Raw genomic sequence first — 13538 nt, 5'->3', positions numbered from 1 at the left:
GGTAGCTGGGGCGCCCGGGGGGCGGGGCGGGGCGGGGGGAGCCGGTCTCGGCGAGCCCCAGACCTTCTGCTGGGGAGAAACTTGGGGTCGGAGCCTGCACCGCGCTCCCCTGAAGCGATGCAAAGCCGCCTTTGTGCGAGCCGCGTACTTGTCAACTTCTCCGAGAAAAAGGTTCTCGTCGCATGCTCTTAAGAACTGCATATAAGGATTTGTTGTTTCATGGCTCTTTTTTTTTTTTTTTTTTTTTTGCGGTACTGTTGCATTGTACTCTACTTTGTTCTGTGTCTCTGCTTGCTTTTGACTGTCAACACTCAGCAATTTTAATACAGGTTTAAGATTTTCAGTTTGTGGTTAAAAAAATCGTAACGATACCATAGTTCTGTATATACCAACCAACGCAAAAGGCAATGTGAAGCAGTCTATAATCAGAGCTGAAGAAAAAATTGTAGCCTGTTTTGGTGATTGTTTAGTTCTTCTAGTGGCTTATTGTAGAGATGCACAGAGAATGTTTTGGCAAATTAAAAAAAAAAAAAATTAATGAACTTCTTGAAAAGATTTTGCTCCAAAAAGTGAGCTTGTGCTTTATGAAGTTACAGAGTAAGAGTAGAGGAGGATGATCAAAGAGTCTGTTTTGTTGTAATACAACCATGTTTTGCATTTTTCAGCTGGCAAGTTTGCCTGAGTTTGCAGCAATTCACATGGGATATGTTGCAGTTACTACACTGCTTTTGATAAGTCAGAGCATGTCATGACTCTTACAATATTTGGTGTTGCCAAAGAACTGACTTCTGGGTTTATGTGAATACCAAACCCTGTCTTTCCTTGAAGAACAAAAGATTTTCCTCCATGTTTCCTATTTGAATCCCAGGGCTCTAAAAAGAAATGAGTACTCTAAACTCATTTTCAAGACAAACCCCTTTTCTCTTTCCTTTTCTTTTTAATGCATAGCACTTTCTTTGCTGCTGTCCCAGTTGTTTCTTTCCATGTCACCATGGGAAACTTGTTAAAAGTGGCCTTATCAAAACCCTGTTACAGGCATGACTTTTTCTTCTGGCATTTAAAAAAAACCAAACCACCTTTAAGAAGGTACACAGGGAAGTACTCAGCCTTACCACATGCTTTAAAGTTTGTCAGGAGGCCTCTGATTCACCGTCAGTGTCTGCCAGAAGAGATGGCTCAGTCCAGCTGAAGTCAGTAGAAATCCACAGGCTACAGTTTTTCTGCTAATGAATCTACGTGTTGTTGAAAAACTTGGCATTGTCTTAACGTACGTAAATAAAACTTTCCATGCGTGATTTCTTAAGGACATCCAGAACAAAGTGGGACAAAGCAGACTGCCAATACTGAATGCAGGAATCAGTAAGAATAATTATTTTATTTCTGTCTACAGTTCATATAATTTGAACATCCCAGGATGCTGTTACAGGTGATAAAGGTGGCCCTCCAGGTAATTTTTGGCGTGACTGTAGAAAAAGCGTGGGCCTGTTCGGTGGCAGGTGTGTATGTTGAACTTCAGCAAAGCCATAAGGTGTTGAGAGGAGGAATGGAAACGCCACAGAAGTCAATTGCATCACTTAAAAAACCCGACTGACCTGGCCTGTTCCAGGCAAACGGCTGTCTGTCTGTAAAACACGGGTAGCAGTGAACCGCTCCTGAGAACAGCTGCTGTGTGGATTGGACGTGTGAGATGGCCAGCACAGGTTAGATACAGGCGTACGTTGGAATGGAACAGCACAGAAAATGGCAGTAAATGTACGTGTGGTGACTCAGGTAATAAAGGGGTGGTAGGATACGAACAGATCTTTGACTCTGATTTAGGTCTCTGTGGACAGGAGCTGGGTTGTCGTTTGTGCATAAAAATGGCCTAGAACTTCTGCTTTCGAGACTGTTGATAGAAAGCCCAGCTCAGGGTGACGAGGCAGTGACTCCATTCCCTGAACACATAAGACTGACTCAAATTACTGCTTTTTCAACTCAGTCAGTGAGCCAGTAGGACAGTTTCTGTTCTCAGAGCAGATACTTTCCACCTATGTAAAACGCCTTGTCTCTAACAAGCGCTAGCCCAGCTGCTTCAGGCAGGGCTACCCACGTGGTGGTTGTCGACAGAAAAGGGTAAAATTAATTCAGAAAGGTGTTGTGGAAGCTCGGTTTAAAGTAAGTGCGTGCTACGCTTGATCTGTTGTGTCAGCTCAGCACAGTGGTGGTAGCCAGCCCCAGATCAGCGGGGGGCTGTGCTGGCCGGGGCAGGGTTCGTGGGCCGGTAGCCGTGGGCAGAAGGCACACAGCACCCCGTGGGTCTCAGCGCTGTCGTTGGGCTGCCTCTGGCTCGGTGCGGCCACTTTCTCTGAGTTCTGCATCCAGCGGGCTTTGGAGACAGCCCTCGTGCCTGGGAGCGTTCGCCCCGGGCTCCTGGGCGGTGATGAGTAGTGGTGGGTGCTTCTGACATTTAGGAAATTCCTCTTACGCATCGCATAGTTACCGTATCTCTTCTCACTTGTTTGAGCTCTTCCTGATTGAGCAATAATGCAGTGGATAGATGCATGTTTGTGTACTTTATAGGTAAGTCCTACGTTTTCTTTATTTTGTGTAAACCTACAAAACTTCCCTCGCTGGGGGGAAGAAAAGCTTTCCTCAGATGGTATCAGCATTGTTCAGAATTGCTCGATAATCTGAGAGGCCAGTTATTATTTAGCCTGCTGCAGCATGAAAGCAGTATCTGAGGACTGCGGAAGTATCTTGTTTTCTGAGAGAGAAGTTGCAAAATGCCCATGCTAAAAGTGCACTTAGATAAGTGCAATTGTTGGTGAAAAACGTGAACCCAGAGGATTGCTAATCACTTTGAAACTTTCCCCTGGCTGGGCACTCACTGTTGAAGGTGTAACTGATTTTTTTCAAGGTGTGCTCAGTCACAGAATGGGAAATGAAACAAACTTAGCGTTCGTTTAAGAAAGAGCACTGTAAGAGCTCAGCTAGGTTGACCTACCTTATCTTGTACTGCTTATATTTTTATCTAATTTACTTTTTCCTCTGGTACTTTGAACTGTGACTCTTCTGTGGGCAACATGAAAATATTTGCTCAAACGGTGTCCGTGTGTAGCGCGTCAGGGTCCGTAAACAGCCGTGTTTTCCTGCTCGGCCAGAAGATCCTACAGCCGTGGGAAAGGACAAGTGCAGAGTGCTGGCTACCCAGTTCTAGAGAACAAACTCTTTTTCTATTATTAGGAAATTCAGTTGCGGTTTTGAAGGTATTGTTGATTTCAAGTTGTTTCCCAGGTTGTCTAAAGTATCCATTTCCTATAAACCTTGAAATAATTAAATTGTTTCCTTATCTGTTGGTCGAGTTCCAGCGGCATATCAGTGCAGTATCTGTTGTGGGTCATACTTGGAAGCTAAATTTTACAGCTTGCAGGAGGCTGATACTGTACTTTAAAAGGGTAATCACTGTTGTAGTGAGAAGAACTTACTTTGAAATACTTTTTTCTGCAAGATCAACACGTATCACTGAAAATCACGTTCACTTGTGGTTTTAGGTGGTGTTCCTCTGCTGAGGAGGGATAGGTACGACTCTTGAGCCTGTCGTTGATAATTCCACAACAATGGGGTGTTCTTTGCATTAGAGCTTGGGAGTGACTTTTACGAAGTAATCCTTCCTTAGGTTTAAATGTTGAGGTTGCTGTGCGTTCAGGATTCGTTGTTTTGTTCCATGATTTCGGTGCTCCGGGGGCTGTCCTTCCACTGCAACGCAGCCCCTTTGCCGCTTCGCTGGGTGGCAGCTGAGAAATGAACAAACTGATGCAGAGTTTTGGAAAGGAAGGAGGGTGGGAAAGTCTGGGTGTGTTAACCGTGATGACAGCGAAAGGCTCGGAAGGAAGAAGCTCTGGGTGATGTCAGCTCTGTGGGAGGAGAACAGCCGCTTGTGTTTTAAGACTGTTGAGAGTAGCAATTCCGTGAAGCAATAATCCTTGCTTCTGCAGCCTCTATAGGAAGATAATGAGGCAGGTGCACAAATTGCCCCGGCTGTGAAGCACAGGCCGGCATTGAGGACTGTTTTACGTGGGTGAGTTCCAGAAAAAAATTACTTAACAAAAAATTAATTTTCTTTTACTGGTAACTCCTAAATCCAACGTAAGTAGTGTTACGAAGTTCGTTAATCCACAATTTTTGTGACATAACAGATCGAAGCACGCTGACGACCCGCCCTCCTCGCTTGGTGCCCGCGGAAGCGAGCGCATTGGCGGCCTCGGGACCCGTCACAGCCGGGGACTGGGCGCTGCGAGGAGCGGTGCAGCGTGGGCAGACTTTGACCTGGAGGGCTGGATGTGGAGCAGATAAGAGGGACCAGGCGCTGCCGTGCAGCTTTTGAATTCTGTTAATGCTGTGTCTGGATCTCATTAATACCACTTTGGTGGGATAGCTCTACCAAGGTACCAGCAGAGAACTTCTGCTTCTCAACACTAGCAAAACGGCATTTTTGTTGCCATACCTTATGTCAGCCCTTCTGAGAAAAACAAGCTGTCCTGGCAAGAGCAGCCTTTGTCTGTGTACAGGTAAGGACTTTCGCTGGCTGCGCTGATCGAGTGTTGCGTCTTACAGTACACCCAGATGGACATGGCCGTGACGGGAAGCCTGTAGTGTTGTCGTGGCTTAGTGCTGTAGCTGTGTGACAGCTCAGGAGCAGGGCCGGGGCTCATAAACAGTCCTCGTTAAATCACTCACCAGTCTGTAGATCATCAGCTTCTGAATGGTGTTTATAGATGGAATCAGAATGGGTGAATACAAATAGCCTAGTGCAGAACGTTGTAATCAGCCAGATCTGTGCTTGCAACATCCCAGAGAATAAGTAAACCTTGTGTCCCAGTGAAATGCTGCACAAAATAGTTTGGTTTATATCCCAACTTTTTAAAGTGTGGAAGCTCTCGTAAGGAAAAGCTGGGAGTTGCCAGTGTAATAGAAAAGGGTCTGTTCTTACTTCAAAGAGATGGGGTAGAGCAATGCTTTTCAGGGCAGAAACCTTTTGCTTAGGCTGTTGCACAATTTCAGTGCATCTCAAACCGAAATGTCTGGCTGTGGATTGTCTGAACAGCTTCCTGGTGTTCTGTATGCAGCCTCACCTGACGTTGTGACTCAACTGTAGAGAAGTTTTTAAGGAGGATTTAAGTGAATTCAACATACCAACCTGGCAACGGGTCAGATTTTCTGTAATGTTGTCTACAGCAACATTAAACTGCTGCCAGAGGAATGAACTGGGTGACCAAATCGTGTAACCCACAGGTCACGGTAGTACGAGAGGGGGTTTTTTCCCTCCCTGACACAACAGTTGAGGCACAAGTTCTCAGTCTGTACTTGGTGAGTTGTGTGACTAGAAGATGGTGACACAGATCACAGCTCCAGGGCAGTCCCCTGAATGTACATATCCACTGCTGATGTGAAAACAAGAGTTTGTGGAGGCTCTAAATCTGATAGTGGTGGCTGTGTGGGGATTAGTTGTTCTGGTAGCGGCAGAGAGGTTTTTTTTCCTCTTACACCATGAGATACTTGCTCGTTAGGAGCTGTACTAGTGCAATGAGTAGTCTGCCTTGATATTTGATACTGTAAGGCCAAAAAACTGCACCTGCGTAAAAAAGTCTTTTAAACGAATGATCGTCCTTTCTCTTTCCTCTCAAGAGAGAAATGAAAAGTGTTAAAATTATTTTACCACATCAAATTAGCATCCTCCAGCAGGACCCAAAACTTACAAAGTTTCCACTCTTAGTCAGACTTATAAGCAGGAAAACATAAAGCATAATTACTCAAATACCATGTGACATTGGCAGAGTTATTCTTAACAAAGCACAGAATGCTGTATAGTTTTTTTGTTTTATAGTTTCACTTTCTGCTAGTTGATGTTTGCTTTTTATAGTTCTGGTGTGGCCACACCAAAGTTTGGGTCCTGGCGTGATATACTCCGACAGATCCCTTATTTAACAGTCTGGTGCTTAGTTCAAGTCAGGAGTAATTCTAAAATTTCTTAAACTATTTCTGCTTTGATTCTCTGCCAGGATGACTGAAGCGCTGTTGCAGCTTCTCAAGATAATTTTTTTTTTTTAAGCATTCAGAAGGAAAAAAAAGATTGAACCTGGTTTTAGTAACAGATAAAAGCAGCCTAGGGTGCAATTTCTTACTAGTGTGAGAAATCTGTTGTTTGCTCTGCAGTTTGGCATATGTAAAGTAACAATTAATTGGTAAGTGGTACAAACAGTCCCACTTCCTCTTCCTAGAATGGGTGGTGGTTTTGTGTTTTTGACCTTGATATGCGATCCTGCCGCTCCATGCGCTGTCCCTCAGATGTGCTGTCGCCTCGACAGAAACGTTGTGTTGGTTTTGTGGCTGACATGGAGAGAGCTGCTGGAGAGAGGGGATGGTTTTACAGCCACGAGATTTAAAAGTTACTGCAATTAGTGAGTTTTGCTGCATAGCATTGTGCTATTAAGTTGTTTCCCTAAGTCACTTAATTACAGTGACAAATGTGCCCCTGGTTGATGGCACAGGGCAGTAAAGATGAATACAAACATCAATATAATCTGAGTGTGAAGTCCACAAAACATAACAGCAAAATTCTGATCAAGTTCTCACTTGTAACAGTTATAACTTAATTTCTTTCTGCAGTCTCAGAGGAGGGGAGGGTTCTTGGTGTTTTGAAAACTATTAGATAAGGTATTGAGATGCGTCGCACTGGGAGGGTGAGAATTCAGTGTGGGCAGGGTTATATGTAGATTCTTATAATGAGAAATATCTGTGGGATGTGTTAATGTCGCTTCAAACCCGGACCAAAAGGGCACAGTAACCCTCCTGTATGCCTACACGGAGACAGAATAAATAATACAGAGCTATGTTTACTTTGGAAGGGCTAAATTGACCTTGCTTGGAAGTAAACTTGTATTTCGTACCTGAAGTTTAGGTCGCTTTCTTGTTAAACATTGAGATTATTTAGGGGGTGCAGAAGCATTCTCTGAGCCAGTAGTTGAGACGTGGAAATCTAACTTTTCTAGTCTGATTTTGGTGTTTTGATATGCAGTGGAAAATTGAAAGCGTGTATGACAGCTTTCTCAGCTGTAATCTAATTCTGCGAATAACCTCAGGTTTTGGAGATCTTTTGATGCTGAGACTATTTTTCTCTCCCTCAGAACCACGTAGTGTTTAAGCCCTAAGTGTTTAATATTAAAATAAAGCGGAGGGGTGGGGAGTGAGGAGAATAGCCCTCCTCACTTAGCTGCTGAGAGCCAGCGGGTGCAAACTCTGCTCTGCTTTTCTGGTGAGGGAAGAGGTTGGGAAACCCCGTCTGAGGCTGTCGTACAGTATGAGCTGGTTTTCCCAGCAGCTGAGGTGGAACGACCCATTTGCTTTATTTGTGCCATTGTCCAGAAGAGCCCGTGGCTTGGGGCTCCTGCTGGACCACGGGCCGCTCATCTGTCTCCAGTGTTGGTGGGGAGGAAGAGGAGAGGTCTCTCTCTTGTTCGAGTGGTCTTTCCGTGGTTTCTCTGGCTTGTTCAGTTTGCAGTGACTATGGTGTCAAGAGAACGTGCTATCTTCTGTATGCTTGAGGGTCGGAGTCTGCTGTCTTACTGCTTTGTGTTAGAATAATGCTTCCTACTGCCAAGCTAGGAGGGCTGTGGAGAGCAGTTGGAATTTTAGCACCATTATTCTGACTTTGTAGTACTTGAGCTCGTAGTTTTTAAGCACTTGAACGTGCTTATAACATGTCTTTAAATGTCTTGGAGAAGAGGAAAGTGGTCGTGTAAAAAAGCTGTTCTGCAGAAATGTGTAAATAGCGCTTTTTAAAGGTTCAATATTACCAGTCCTCTCTGAATCCATGGGAGGGTGGCTACTGAATGGAGACAGGGAAATTGGTCTCCTTTTTTTTTTCCTCAACAATTTTAATTTGCTTAATTACTGTCTATTGATTTACACTGACTTCTTATTTCCCTTCCCCTGCCTTTAGGCCCTATGAGAAAAAGGGAAAGCTAAGGATGCTGGAGCAGAACAATGGATTTCTCTTTCTCTTTCATGCAAGGGATCATGGGAAACACAATTCAGCAACCACCTCAACTCATTGACTCAGCCAACATCCGCCAAGAGGATGCCTTTGATGCCAGCAGCGACATTGCTGAAGATGGTGGGCAAACGCCGTACGAAACCGCCCTGCAGCAAGGCTTCCAGTACCCGACGCCCACCACGGAGGACCTTCCGCCCATCACTAATGGCTACCCGCCAACAATCAATATGTACGAACCTCAAGCCAAATACCAGACCTACAGTCAATACCCCAATGGTTCAGCCAATGGTTTTGGTACAGTCAGAAACTTTAGTCCCCCAGAGTATTACCAAATGGAAAACTCTAACGCAAGGCCGCATGAAGTTCTGGAAAAATCCTCCCCTCCACAGCCGCCACCTCCGCCACCACCTTCAGTTTCACAAACGGTGATTCCAAAGAAGACTGGCTCACCAGAGATCAAATTAAAAATAACCAAAACTATCCAGAACGGCAGGGAATTGTTTGAGTCCTCTCTGTGTGGGGACCTTTTAAATGAAGTACAAGCGAGTGAGTATGCTAAGGCGAAACATGAAGGGAGAAAAGAGAAAAGGAAAAAAAGTAGCAAGCATGACTCTTCCCGATCGGAAGAGCGCAAGTCGCACAAAATTCCAAAATTAGAACCAGAGGAGCAAAATGTAAGTGGAATAATGGTTTTGGCCATCTGTATACCTGATATTGTTGATGGAGTATGCGTCTTCGGCAGTGTTTTTTCCCTTACTTCTAGTTGTATACATACTCAAAGTCACAAGGCTTTATTTACTTGTCAGATACTCAATATTGTGTTGCTAGGAACCGTATTTCTAGGACAACACAGTTTTGGTTAAAAGACTGCATATGAAAAATGAACGTTAGAAAAGGTTATGTAACGTTTTTTAATATTTAGTGGTTTAGCATGTTCAGTTTGCTACACTTTGGACAGTGTTGAAGATGGAGCTTTTGTCCAAAAGCGTACAAGCGTACACATTCCTAACGTTGCCTCGCAAAATAATGCAGGACTATGCAGTGGAAAGTCAGGTTACTTGGAGTATTCAGCACTCCAGCTTTTAATGAATTTTTGAAAGATATTCTGAATATCGTGGTGAGGTACAAAACCCAAGAGCTATATGTGGAAGCCAGTAGAAATTAGTATTCTAAAACAGTTGGCAAATGAAAAGTATCAGTTGACTCAGCAAAGTTTGGGAAGATTCAATATTGATGATGTCTATTACCGTTTCTGTCAAGTTTTGTAATATGGTTGTACATCTCGAGGGTGTGTATATACAAGTGGTATTTCAACTCGGATTCCAGGAGGTAGAGACACAAATCACAGGTTTTTGGTGCTCAGCCATTCTTTTTTCTTCAATTTTGTAAGCCACTTCATTACTTCTGTTTCCTTTTATCTTGGAATCTGCCCGCTCTGTGATACTGGTTTCTGTATTTCCCAGTCTGGGGGGAATGGGTAGCAGTGAGGAGTGGCGAGTGTCCGGAATGGGGAGGTTGCCCTGTCAGGCCAGGACAGAAATTGCCCTGGGCTGGGCTGTTACAGTATGTAGCTGAGTTTCTTGTAAGTTCTGTGAAAGCCCTTGGTCCTTGCTGCTTTGGGAGGTTTGGGGGAAGATCCTGTCCTGGAGGGCTCAGGACTCACCTAGTAGAGCAGGTTCGTGTGCTTGATGTGGTGGTGTTATTTTTAATGGCAGACATGCTAATTTCCCACACACACCCTCACCAGGAATATCGACAAGTTTTATAAGTGTTACATCTCCTTTCTGGTAGCCGACCCCTTCCAGAGATCAGGTTGGTGGTGCATCAGGATTTTGAGCTTCCACTCTGTTAGCATAGCTGACTCCCGTGAAGCTCATAAGGTGTTGTCATCCAAGCTTGGAATGGACTATCCAATTAAAGTACGAGCCATCCGTGACTGCAGTTGTACGCAGTTTCCTTGATCTGGGAGGTGCCGTTTGAAGCCGTTTCCAGGTGCCCGTAGCAGCTGCCGTGCCCAGCTGGCCCCGGCTCCCCGGCGGCAGTCCCCGTGGGAAGGCAGCGGCCCCCACGGCACCTCCCTCGCTCGGGCCTGGAGAGGGACAGCGGGCTCCGTCCTCACCGCCGGCGCTCTGCTGAATGCCTCTGCTGCTCCGGTGTTCGTCCACCCCTCCTTTGCTGCTGTAATCATTCGCTTACCCCCAAGTTTCACACAAATCAAACCTCAGTGAGTCTGGTTCTTTCAGAGTTCAGCTGAAGACGCTGTCTTGTATCCAGGCTTCTGGCCTCTTCTCTAGACTTCACCCCCATCAGGCTGTCGGTTTTGCCTTACCGTTTTGTCCTCCTCTTACCAAGGATCCAGTTCCACTGTTGAAGCTTCAGCTGTGCCCATCCCTCTGTCTGACTGGTGTTACCTGGTTATCATCAGAACATAATCTTCTGTCTTTCCCAGACTGAACTAAAACCTTGCCTCTCGGGTTTTGAGTTCCTACTAGTCATATGTGTCATGCAGAATTCACCAGAAAACTTGGTCTTGCTTTTGTCCTCCTTGTAGCTGCCATTTCCCTTTCAAAAGGTGTTGTTGCAATAAAATCTTTCATGTTCCTCACCCTTGTTTCAGACAGCAGATCGCTCTGACCTGAGCAGGGTTTTGTGCGAGTGGGTTTTGTTACCAATTATCCAGTGCAGTCTCAGTTTCATCCTCCCACCATTTGGCTTTCCACTACACAGTTTCATCTTCACGTACGTTCATCATGTGCGCTTCCATCATCTTTAGGATCAGTGCTACAAGACTTGTAACTTAGGGTCATCTTAATAGGAACAAACCAAACGTGTGGTAGAACTGTGGTTGTTTTACACTTCTGCACTCGGCATGGCTATTGGGAAGGAAGGTGACGTGCACTTGTTTCCTCACTCTGACACTGTAATCTCTGTGGAAACCCACTGACTCTGTGGGGATGTTCATACTTGAAAGGTTGATTTGAAATGAAAATGTTATGAAAACATTGTTGAACTTTAAGCTCTCAATACTTGTTTTAAGAATAAGCTGCTCTGCTCGTTAGTTGTATTCTGCGAGGAGATGGAAGTTTGCAATCTGTGTAGTCAGCTTGGCTCCCCTGGCAGAGAAGTTTCCACTAACTCACTGTAGCAGAAGAAAGGCAGGAGTCGTTGCTGTGCTCTCTGCTGTACCAGTGAGGGAGGATTTCTGCCCAGCAAATATTAATATGACCGGTCTTAAATGATTGTTTTCTGCAGACAGCTCTAAAGGAGATGCTGACCTGTGCCAGAACTGCCCTTGTTCTGGACGATGTTTACACGTGTGTTCCCTAGTTGCTCTGAGCTGAAGCATGCCGTATTGACTCACAGAGAATCACAGAATCACTCAGGTTGGAAAAGACCTTTAAGATCGAGTCCAACCGTTAACCCAGCACTGCCAAATCCACCAATAACCCGTGTCCCTAAGTGCCACGTCTGCGCGTCTTCTAAATACCTCCGGGGTGGTGACTCAACCGCTTCCCTGGGCAACCTGTTCCATGCTTGATAACCCTTTCAGTGAAGAAATCTTTCCTACTATCCAATCTAAACCTCCCCTGGTGCAACTCAAGGCCTTCGTTTCAAATGGCCTAGGCGTAATTTGGATGAACAGCATTAGTAGTTTCTCACTGCATGTGTCCGACTCCTCTTTTTGCTGCTCTTTGAGTCCTTTGACTACCGACTGCTCCTCTGCCATGGTACAAGCGAGTGTCTGGTCTCTGTCTCGTTAGATAGTTCATGGCCCACCTCTTATCTTCTCAGCTGCTGTGTCATCACACTTCCTATCACGGCCACTCCACCGATGGTGTGAGCTTCTGTTCCGTGGTGATCTCTCTTCTGTCAAAACCTTTTCCTGTCCTGCTCTGCCAGAACAGACTGCGTGCGTGCCTCGCATGTATATGCACCATAGGCTTTATGTTACTGACTTTTGATCCTCAAATATATTTGTCAATTATATGCGATTCAACATCAATTTTACGATTTTCATATTGTGTATTTACTATGAGTTTTGTAATGTAGTTTTTGCAAATAACTGGTGTACAGTGAGACTCATCACGTTGCTATGGATATCCTTCATGTGTTCTTCTCTGTTTCTTTGAAATTGTGTATTAATTTAGGTGGAAAGTTATTGGGGTTTACTGTCCCCGAGTGTATGTTCTTCTATCGCCTGTTACAGGAGAACGTTGTTGTATGTAGGTGTGATGGCAATGTAAATAGTGTAGGGAAAAAAGGTATTTTTTGACTGTGATGCTGCTATGTTTTGAATCGGGTGTAAAGAGTCATCGTATTCATATTTTCTGGCTTTCTGGTTGCCTTTCTCTCTGTGAATTATTTTTTCTGCCTGGTTTCAGTATTAGCTTTTTTGTTTTATTGTCCCCTTACCTTGTTTGTGTTTGTTTTTCCTTTTTTCTCTTCATTGTTACCCATTTCCTAGAGACCAAATGAGAGGCTTAGCATGCTATCAGAAAGACCAAGAGAAGATACAGTGTTGGAGGAAACCCCGGTTAGTACATACACTAATTAACACTTGTTGAACTTCTAGTGTGCTACTATTTTTGGACTAATTATTACATGGATTCTTTAATTTGTCAGATGAATCAGTTGCCATTTCTTTGAAACTCTTATTAATCATTATTGCATCAAAACTTCTCTCATTGCTCTGTATTTATTGCTTTAGTTTATCCCCAAAGCAACATTCTTAACTTCTGAAGCAGAAGGGGTTTTCTTGGGTGGGGGGTGGGAGTGGGGTTTGCTGTTGTGTGTCGTGGTTTCAGTGACTATCTTGTGTAAATCCTAGCTGTGTGTAACTCCTTTCTGTCATGTTTCTAAGAAATGTTTCTCTCATGTTAGATTATCAAAGCTCAGGGATACCCTGTGGGTCGTGTGCGCATCTCTGAGTGCGCCAAGTTGCCTTCTGTGGTTGAAGCTTGCATTTTCTTTGCAGGTCCAGCAGTTCTTGCCTTCTCTTCCAACACAAGTCACCCATGACATCAAGTTTCAGGTTGGCGATCTGGTTTGGTCCAAGGTGGGAACGTACCCGTGGTGGCCTTGCATGGTTTCATGTGATCCACAGCTTGATGTTCATACCAAAATTAATACAAGAGGTAAGGGAGGAAGGTCTTTGCCAGAGTATATCAGGTGTCTGTAGTTGGTCCTTTATTGAAAATACCTTATCTTTAAACTCACTTTGCAGGATGAATTCTGCTTGTGTGTTTGCTAAACAGGAGTATTGCTGAAATGTGTAAAACTAGTGCCTGTTAAATGAGCTGTGGGCTGAGCCTGTGCAAACCAGGCTTGTGCACAGATGCTCCCGCTTTCTCCAGTCAGTGTGCTTGAGAGGAGGCTGCTCAGTGTGAGTGTTCGCTGCGGGCAAGGTATGCTTACCTTCCCATCTTCAGCTGTTCTAAATCTAGGCCTGTCTTATTTCTAAACGTTAGCTAGGCACTTCCACCCGCAGGAATTGAATGATGTGGAG

General features: G+C 44.6%; 1 protein-coding gene across 8 annotated transcripts in view; it reads left to right on the top strand.

Annotated features, from left to right (window-relative positions):
* The window catches only part of NSD3 (nuclear receptor binding SET domain protein 3), a 50289-nt gene that overhangs the window by 4749 nt on the left and 32002 nt on the right, over positions 1 to 13538 (top strand). For 6 of the 8 annotated variants that reach the window (XR_012621064.1, XM_074808243.1, XM_074808246.1 and 3 more), the window contains 3 exons: positions 7979 to 8706; positions 12498 to 12566; positions 13008 to 13167. Coding sequence is in view for 7 of the 8 variants with exons in the window: in XM_074808243.1 (XP_074664344.1) it covers positions 8023 to 8706; positions 12498 to 12566; positions 13008 to 13167 (913 nt within the window). In the remaining variant the exon portion in view is untranslated. Of the gene's footprint in view, positions 1 to 4528; positions 4548 to 7978; positions 8707 to 12497; positions 12567 to 13007; positions 13168 to 13538 lie in introns of those variants that run through there. The other 2 variants (XM_074808244.1, XM_074808248.1) reach the window with 2 other exon arrangements.

The sequence above is a fragment of the Strix aluco genome, chromosome 28, assembly GCF_031877795.1.
Source record: "Strix aluco isolate bStrAlu1 chromosome 28, bStrAlu1.hap1, whole genome shotgun sequence".
In the NCBI taxonomy this organism is placed as follows: Eukaryota; Metazoa; Chordata; class Aves; order Strigiformes; family Strigidae; genus Strix; species Strix aluco.
This window is presented reverse-complemented; position numbering and strand designations above follow the sequence as displayed.